The 9,959-nt window shown below is 38.2% G+C and overlaps 1 protein-coding gene across 1 annotated transcript in view; it reads left to right on the top strand.

Annotated features, from left to right (window-relative positions):
- Positions 1–312: 312 nt before the first annotated feature.
- The window catches only part of prtgb (protogenin homolog b (Gallus gallus)), a gene marked incomplete at both ends in the record, with an annotated part of 36,456 nt that continues 26,809 nt past the window's right edge, over positions 313–9,959 (top strand). Inside the window, 3 exons of the mRNA XM_079604402.1 lie at positions 313–379; positions 1,918–2,223; positions 9,553–9,694. Coding sequence (XP_079460528.1) covers positions 313–379; positions 1,918–2,223; positions 9,553–9,694 — 515 coding nt within the window. The remainder of the gene's footprint in view (positions 380–1,917; positions 2,224–9,552; positions 9,695–9,959) is intronic.

Here is a 9,959-nt window from a genome sequence, read left to right as displayed (position 1 = left end):
TATTTCCACTAATTATTTCTTATATTTTATATTTACTACATTGCCACATTTGACATATATAACTTTTGCTTTTGATTCAACTTATTGCATTCAGAATGATTCCGATGAAATCAGATCATATTACAAGAGGATCTCATGAATATGTAATGCTCGCTGGAGTCACGTGTTCACGGGGGGCGGGAGCGGTAGCGGCGCGCGCCGGAGCGCGAGTGCGAGCACGAGCTTCAGTCAGTGATCGGTTTTCTGGAGAGTCATGACGCGCTCCGGTCGCGCGCTGGTTTTACGCACGGAATGATTGGGAATTATCGATAAATGGGGTCCGTGAAATGGAAAACACATCAGCGTCTGCTGGTTTTACTCTGGGGTTTATCGTTTTCAGGTAAGAGATGTTTTATTCACTCATATTTTGACAGGAATCTCGTGCGTAAAGGCTGAAGGTCTCCAAGTTGAGACTGAAAGATGCTGAAGGCAGATCATCTGAGGAGACCACAACACCTCAACCTGATCCAGATTACTTCATTACACCGTTTTAGGGCATTGTTGGATTATTTAGTTGGGAAATGATCTGTTGAGTGAATATCTGATCAGAAATGATCACAAATAAAACCAAAAAAACTATGTATTACAGTCAAACCATGGTTTTGCAGCTTAACTATGGTATGTGTGGTAAAACTGTGATTAATACTCCAATAAAACATGTTTATTACACTTTTACTGTAATAAACCCACAGTTATTATAGTTAAACCATGGTTATGCAGTTTTACTATGGTATCTGTGGTAAAACTGTGATTAATGCGCCAAAAAAACATGTTTATTACACTTTTACTGTAATAAACCCACAGTTATTATAGTTAAACCATGGTTATGCAGTTTAACTATGGTATTTATGGTAAAACTGTGATTAATACTCCTATAAAACATGTTTATTACACTTTTACTGTAATAAACCCACAGTTATTATAGTTAAACCATGGTTATGCAGTTTGACTATGGTATTTGTGGTAAAACTGTGGTTAATACTCCTATAAAACATGTTTATTACACTTTTACTGTAATAAACCCACAGTTATTATAGTTAAACCATGGTTATGCAGTTTAACTATGGTATTTATGGTAAAACTGTGATTAATACTCCTATAAAACATGTTTATTACACTTTTACTGTAATAAACCCACAGTTATTATAGTTAAACCATGGTTATACAGTTTGACTATGGTATTTGTGGTAAAACTGTGGTTAATACTCCAATAAAACATGTTTATCACACTTTTACTATAATATAACCACAGTTATTATAGTTAAACCATGGTTATGCAGTTTGACTATGGTATTTGTGGTAAAACTGTGATTAATACACCAAAAAAACATGGCTACTACACTTTTACTGTAATAAACCATGGTAACCACACATTAACCATGGTTTTGCTACACCAACCATAGTTTAACCGTGGTGTGTGTGGTCATCAGCTAATTTAATTTATATTGTAACATCACATCTTGAAACACTGGAATGGCTTTTATAGATCTGACCGTTGCAGTGGATGTCATGAATCAAACCAGTTTTATGCAAATCAAAAGTATTATTTTACTAAGGTATGACTCTGACTACATTGGTAGCAACAGTGATTTTAAATCTTCTTAACACACCTACACATGGCTCAATTTCACTGTCTATAGTGTGAAAACCCCAAAGTCGTGAAGATTAATGAAAATGCATCAACGTCCAGCAAAAGCACCAGTGATTCTCCTCGCTCGCTGGACTGTGACTAACCGGATTAGCCTCGTTCTTTCATGTTCAGGTCTTGGTTGGCTTGGATCATAATTTGATTGTGTAAGCTTGACCAGAATGTGTTGCATTGACCACATGTTTGTTGCCCGAATGCCCCTGTTGGTAATGCCGTGTCCTCTTCTGCAGGGGTTTTGGGCTTCAGTGAGTTGTCTTTCGCCGTCCAGCCCGAGGCCGTGTCCGCATCTCGAGGCCAGCGGGTTGTTCTGGACTGTCAGGCTCAAGGCGAGTCTCCTATCGCCGTGCGATGGATGAAGAACGGGGTCCAGCTCCAGGAGAGCGCCCGCGCCCGCGCCCGAGTCCTGTCCAACGGCTCGCTGTGCATCTCCAGCGTGAGGACTTCAACCGACCAATCAGATGAGGGCTTCTATCAGTGTCTCGTCCAGAACAAATACGGAGCCATCCTGAGCCAAAGAGCCAGCCTTACAATCTCAAGTATGTACGGAGCGGGGAGTGGGGCGAATGTTGGAGTGTGTGAAGTGTGTATCGTCTGGGCACATGCTGTGTGTGTTTTTGGGGGTTTGTGAAAGAGCAGTTGTCGCTAATCAGCTCCATTTAACTATGTTTTAAATCCTAAATTCTGATATTCTTGTTTCAAATTAAAAGTAAAACTTTTTGAAAACATACATCTGAATTGGAGATGAGTTGTGGTAGTGATTCAATGATTGTTACGTAAAGAGGCGGTGATATTGTTCCTTATAATTTAATTACATAAAATTAAATACAATTACAATTCCTCCCAAAATCAATTGAGAAAATGTTGAAAAATGCAACACGCCTTTTATATGTAAGCATTTGAATGGTAAACGAGTTGCGGTGGTGATTCAATGATTGTTATGTGATGTTTCTGCTACTAGACGTTTTATTATGTTATAACAGATTCAAACAGAAAGTTTGAATCTGTTATAAGGGACACAATATGAAATAATCTTCCGTGCCTTGTGCTCTGACACATACACAGATTTCCGTGTCCGCTAGTGCGGTTGCATGCTAGCTTCAGGCGTGTCATTGCTGTGGCCTCCAGTTGTCCGCTAGTACGGTTGCATGCTAGCTCGTGTCGTTGCTGTGGCCTCCAGTTGTCCGCTAGTACGGTTGCATGCTAGCTCGTGTCGTTGCTGTGGCCTCCAGTTGTCCGCTAGTACGGTTGCATGCTAGCTCGTGTCATTGCTGTGGCCTCCAGTTGTCCGCTAGTACGGTTGCATGCTAGCTCGTGTCGTTGCTGTGGCCTCCAGTTGTCCGCTAGTACGGTTGCATGCTAGCTCGTGTCATTGCTGTGGCCTCCAGTTGTCCGCTAGTACGGTTGCATGCTAGCTCGTGTCATTGCTGTGGCCTCCAGTTGTCCGCTAGTACGGTTGCATGCTAGCTCGTGTCGTTGCTGTGGCCTCCAGTTGTCCGCTAGTACGGTTGCATGCTAGCTCGTGTCATTGCTGTGGCCTCCAGTTGTCCGCTAGTACGGTTGCATGCTAGCTCGTGTCGTTGCTGTGGCCTCCAGTTGTCCGCTAGTACGGTTGCATGCTAGCTCGTGTCATTGCTGTGGCCTCCAGTTGTCCGCTAGTACGGTTGCATGCTAGCTCGTGTCGTTGCTGTGGCCTCCAGTTGTCCGCTGGTACGGTTGCATGCTAGCTCGTGTCGTTGCTGTGGCCTCCAGTTGTCCGCTAGTACGGTTGCATGCTAGCTCGTGTCATTGCTGTGGCCTCCAGTTGTCCGCTGGTACGGTTGCATGCTAGCTCGTGTCGTTGCTGTGGCCTCCAGTTGTCCGCTAGTACGGTTGCATGCTAGCTCGTGTCATTGCTGTGGCCTCCAGTTGTCCGCTAGTACGGTTGCATGCTAGCTCGTGTCGTTGCTGTGGCCTCCAGTTGTCCGCTGGTACGGTTGCATGCTAGCTCGTGTCGTTGCTGTGGCCTCCAGTTGTCCGCTAGTACGGTTGCATGCTAGCTCGTGTCATTGCTGTGGCCTCCAGTTGTCCGCTAGTACGGTTGCATGCTAGCTCGTGTCGTTGCTGTGGCCTCCAGTTGTCCGCTAGTACGGTTGCATGCTACCTCGTGTCGTTGCTGTGGCCTCCAGTTGTCCGCTAGTACGGTTGCATGCTAGCTCGTGTCATTGCTGTGGCCTCCAGTTGTCCGCTAGTACGGTTGCATGCTAGCTCGTGTCATTGCTGTGGCCTCCAGTTGTCCGCTAGTGCGGTTGCATGCTAGCTCGTGTCGTTGCTGTGGCCTCCAGTTGTCCGCTAGTACGGTTGCATGCTAGCTCGTGTCGTTGCTGTGGCCTCCAGTTGTCCGCTAGTACGGTTGCATGCTAGCTCGTGTCATTGCTGTGGCCTCCAGTTGTCCGCTAGTACGGTTGCATGCTAGCTCGTGTCATTGCTGTGGCCTCCAGTTGTCCGCTAGTACGGTTGCATGCTAGCTCGTGTCGTTGCTGTGGCCTCCAGTTGTCCGCTAGTGCGGTCGCATGCTAGCTCGTGTCGTTGCTGTGGCCTCCAGTGTGATTGTTTCCTGGCCGGCTCCGCTCAGGAATCTGTGAAAGGCTATTCGCTGGTTCTTTTGTCCGGCGCGGGAGCAGAGAGGCGTTTGTTCAGTCGTGACCCCGCGGACAGAGGAACAGCTGTGCTATTGAACTCGCTCAGCCCTGACCTTCACACACAGACGAGTTCCAGCTCAACTTATGCGGGATCAGGGACACATCTCGGATGGGGAAGATGTTGCCGAGGGATGGGATTGACATTACACTGTAAAAAAATACACACAAAAACTTCAAATCAAATCAATTTGGATAATTATTTTGGTTCAGATAACATAATATTTGGAGTTTCTATTTATTAAACCAATATACTTCATCGTATTAAGTTAACTCCAATTTTTATGTTCAATGAACTCAAAATTGTAAGGCAACCTGTTAACTCACTTTTTTAAGTTAAACCAACTTTTTTATTTTTGCAGTGCAACTCTAGAATACATTATTTGCAGTGATAGACTTATAAATCAGCCATTGATCATAATCAGGCATTATTATGTTGAATTATTCAGCATCAACTGGTATAATATACTAAAGTTGCAATTAGCGGATATTAGATATTATTATATTATACGACGTAAATGTGGACTAAAGCAAGCGAGTCGTCATGAAGAGGCGATTAAAGGAAAGGGAAAGAAATTATTATTATTATTATTTTTTATAGAGGTTAAGTGCTCACATTTTGAAATGATAGTTATTTCAAATTAAAGTATTGTTATTATTACCAGCTTAAACTCGTAATTATTGCTTTAATTTCATTTGATTCAAAATAAGATAAAAACAAAACAAAATATTAATAAAATAAAATCTGACTTCTAGATATTGCTATTTGCATTAGTTGTTGAAAACCCTATTTTTATTTTGGTCAACCATTAATAATTTTTTTTAAAGAACTAAAATTTTGAGTGCTTATATCAACTATATATCTGATTTTTGATCTGTAGATGCCGTCATAAGTCAGTATCGTAAGGGTTAAGGGACCCGGAGCAGGGTGGAGGGGTGTATTGGTCTGTCCAGAGGTCAGAGGTCAGAGGTCACAGGGGGTGTGGGACGGGCTTTATTCTGCAGCGGCCCTGCTGTCCTCATCCAGCCTGCATTCATTCACCAACGACCCGGTGTTTAGAGGAGCGCTGGGTTGTTTTGTTAGCGCTGTCAGTGTGTGTGTGTGTGTGTGTGTGTGTGTGTGTTTAAAGCTCAGGAACAGCTGCAGAATGGTTCATCTCTCGGCTGTCTCTCACTCTCTGATATAATAACCTCTCATTTAAGATTTAATAACCTCTCATATTCATCTGTGAAAATAACAATTTGCCAGGAAAACTCAAACATGCATATATATAATCAACAGCAAATTCTATAATTAGGCTATTTATAATTAGGCTTATAGAAATAAAGTCAAAACATCTTAAAATAGACTTATTGTTATTGAGCAATATATAATTAATGATGGATTTTTTCTTATTTTGGTATGAAATATGACAGGTTTGCTACTATTGATCCGTATAGTTGTTACTCATGGTTTCCTCTCAAAGTCAAACGCTTTATTCGTCTTTATATGGCTGCAAATTAATGATTGTGTTCGTTAGCCAGGTTCATTATTAGAATCCTTGTATAAATTACATAAAATCACCGACGGTTTTACTTCCAGAGCACATTTACTCTCGGACTGAGATTGTGTGGACAGATGGACTTGACTGACCTCTGACCTTTGGTAGGAAACCTTTGTCCTGTGTGACCTAGGCATTGATCTGGCCTTTACAACCTGGCTGACTGGACACACACACACACACACACATTTTCTCCATATACTGACACAAATAAAGTAATATATGTTTTACTATGGCAGTACCTTTATATTTTTTTGAACTTTTTTAGTTTCATGTATATATATATTGGTATATGAATATTATAATCATGCAGTATGGATATATACTCATTTGTTTTCCTAAAATGTCCTAACTCTCTCCGGACAGTGCCAGCTGTGTAACCAGTTCAGCGTAACGTCTATAGATAAGATCTTTAAAGCAATATTGAGTGTGTGTGTTTTTTTTAAACAAAGAACCAGTGTGTGTGTGTGTGTGTGTGTGCTCTACAAAAAATGCTTTTCTTACATAGTATTTTTGTTTTGTTTCCTGTCCAAATATCTAACAATTATTAAATCAAGAAGCATTTACTAGAGAAGTAAAATGACATAAGAAATTCTATTTTGTTTTAAGATAAAAAGAAAGTAATTTAAGAAATGTTTTGCTTAAAACAAGCAAAATTATCTGCCAATGGGGGGAGAAAAAAAATCTGAATTCGAATGGAAAACAAGATTTTTTTCTCACCCCATTGGCAGATAAGACTGGAAACAAAACAAAAATACTAATTAAGAAAGTATTTTTTGCAGTGTGTGTGTGTGTGTGTGTGTGTGTGTGTGTGTGTGTGTGTGTGTGTGTGTGTGTGTGTGTGTGTGTGTGTGTGTGTGTGTGTGTGTGTGTGTGTGTGTGTGTGTGTGTGTGTGTGTGTGTCCAAGTGAACAAAATAATAGAAACTGAAACCAGGCGTCTGGGATTGCAACGTTCTCTCACAGTTATGAACAAATGTTCTTCCAGTGACATTAATAATTTAGTGTTCGTTCAAAGTTATTTGGTCTTTAATAATGTTCTCAAAACATTTTTTTTCTGAAACATTTTAGTTGGACGTTCATCTAACGTTTTTTTAAATGTAACAACTGGTTTCGGAATGTTCAGAGAACATTCAAAATGTAACAATTCCAGAATGTTTCCAAAAATGGAACGTTCGTGTAACCACGGAGAAACATGTTTAAAAAACACATTTAAAAAAAACTTTTTGGAAATTTTGAACATTCAGAAATATAACGTTTTCATAACTTCTCGTTAACGTTAGCAAAACGCCCTCAGGAACATGCTTTCGTTAGCTGAGGGCTGTAAACGATTAATCGCGATGAATCGAATCCAAAATAAAAGTTTGTGTTTACATAATATATGTGTGTGTGTTGTGTATAATTATTTTGTATATATAAACACACACACATGCATGTATATATTTAAGAAATATTTGCATTTATATACTGCATATATATTTTTATATGATTTATATTATATATAAATAGAACTATTTTATTTATAAATAACACATTTTTCTTAAACATATACATGCATGTGTGTGTATTTATTTATACAAAATAATTATACACCGTACACACACATATATTATGTAAACACAAACTTTCATTTTGGATTTGATTAATCGCGATTATCGTTTCCAGCCCTAGTTTGAGTAGTTTGACTGTCAGTTAGTGGTAATTAAGCTTCACATGTAAATAACATCGAACACGAGTGACGGGTTTATCAGGAGAGGAACTATCATTGATTGCCTTTAGAGGGTTTTTAGCTGGACTCAGCAGGAACAAGAGAACAAAACACAGGGGCTTATGGGTAAAATTAGGGGCTGGTCTTCATGTTATTGTTTTGAAATGTCCTGCTCTTATAGTGCCGTTTGTAAAAGGGGAGAAGAAACAGTCATGGGATGTTATTGATATATGCATGTGATATTTTGGTGCTCATTTCACTCATTCAGGTGAAAAACTTCTTAAATTATTTAGTTTACAGTGCATAAAACATAATCGTCTGCATTCATTGCCTACAGTAACACACATATATCGACACTCATTTCAAATGGGAGCATCATTGATTCACACTGATCTATAAAGAGTCATTATTCACTGTCGTTAGCCGATTGATTCATTGATTAGAGCAGCTGTTTATTATTGGCTGCTGTGCACTCTGGCCTTTACAGACAGCCAATCACGGTCGAGATCAGAAACGGGCTCTGTCTGAGTGCTTTACGCTGTATATAAATACACCAGAGGAAACGATTTGATCTTGAGTCTGATTTCATGGCTCAACATCAGGCCTGGAACTGTTTGTATTGACATTTAGTTTGTGTTTTGAGTCCTTTGAGTGAATTATAAAGGATTTTATTGGCCGTCTGGCTGCTGAACACACATTATACTGTTAAACGGCCGTACACAAACTGAGAGAAGCATCATGGGAGGACGGTTAGATGTGTGATTAGTTAGCGTTCAGACCTCATCACTGATGTTCTTACCATTATTCATTTTAAAAGGAATTATATTGATTTTGTGAAAGAAATTTGCTTTTGATGTTGGTCCAAAACAACTATATTCTGTTAATAAACATATTTAGATCAACTTTAAAGTCTACATTGCTCATTGCTACATTGGTCTACAGTCCCAATTTGCTTTATACATGTTTGTGAGCCAGTGCTATTTTTGCTAGTTTACTAGTTTCTGCATTTTGATAGAGGTAGTTTTAATAATATTTTGAATTTGTTGTTTATTATGTTTCTAATTTTAGTTAGTTTTGGTCCTTTTTGACAATTTATTAGTTTTTTTTTAATGTTTATATTTTTATACTAGGTTTTTTTTTTTTTTTTTTTTTTTTACTTCGAAATGTGGCTTCAGAAACTACCGGTAGCTATAATAAAACAAGTTTAAGGTTTTTATATTTTATTTTATTTCATTTAAAGTTTATGTTATTTCAAGTAACAATTTTTGTTTTGTTTTTAACTATAATAACTATAATAAAAACAATTAATAACCCTGCTGTTATTATATTTTATTTTATTTCATTTAAAGTTTATTTTATATCAAGTAACAAATGTTTTTAGTTTTTAACTAAAATAACTATTATAAAAAACTATAATAACTCTAACTGCTGTGTTTTTAAAAAATATGCTTTATTTCAGTTAATATTTATTTTATTTCAAGTAATGAAAATGTTTTATTAACTATACTAACTAAAACAAAACTTTAATAACCCTGCAGTTTTTAATATTTAATTTAACTTAAGTATATAATAACTATAGAAAAAAATCTGTAATAACCACAGTGTTTTTTTATTTAATTTTATTTCAGTTAAAGTTTATTTTATTTCAAGTAACGAAAAACTTTTTATGGTTTTAACTATAATAACTATAATAAAATAAAATGAAATATATATATATAATACCACTTTTGTTTTGTTTTTTGTGTATTTATTTTATTTAAGTTTATTTCATTTCAAGTAATGAAATGTTTTTAATGGTTTTAGTGTACTATATTGACCCTGTTGTGAACCATTTATATCTTTTTTCGCTCAGAAATATGTAGATTGGGATGTGAATGCGGTTTGGATGTTGACTTTGAACATATAGTCCATTGGTTCTGGATTCTCTGTCTCTCTTCCACAGATGCGCTGGTGTTTGTGGCGCACCCCGTCCCAGTGGAGGTTACGCTGGGCTCGATGGCCCGGTTCTCCTGCGCGGTCAGCGGATCTCCAGCGCTCATCCGCTGGGAACACAACCAAAGATCTCTACCTCTGGATTCAGACAGGTGTGCAATTAACCAACAAAACAACAGCATCTTTCTAAATATTAATATGAAATATTACATATTAATAGTAGCCTGTTAACCATCATTATTTCAATAGCAGGACACTTTAGGTATCATTCGAAATTCTCAACATTCATCAAAAAATGGACGTTTTGTTACCATGAAAATGGTACTTTAAATCCATTTACCAGCTCAATTTGTGTGATATCAGCTTCAAATTTGGAACATAACTTGGTTGGACATATGGCTTTGATTCCACCAATTT

Source organism: Phoxinus phoxinus (genome assembly GCF_949152265.1).
Source record: "Phoxinus phoxinus genome assembly, chromosome: 25".
NCBI lineage: Eukaryota > Metazoa > Chordata > Actinopteri > Cypriniformes > Leuciscidae > Phoxinus > Phoxinus phoxinus.
This window is presented reverse-complemented; position numbering and strand designations above follow the sequence as displayed.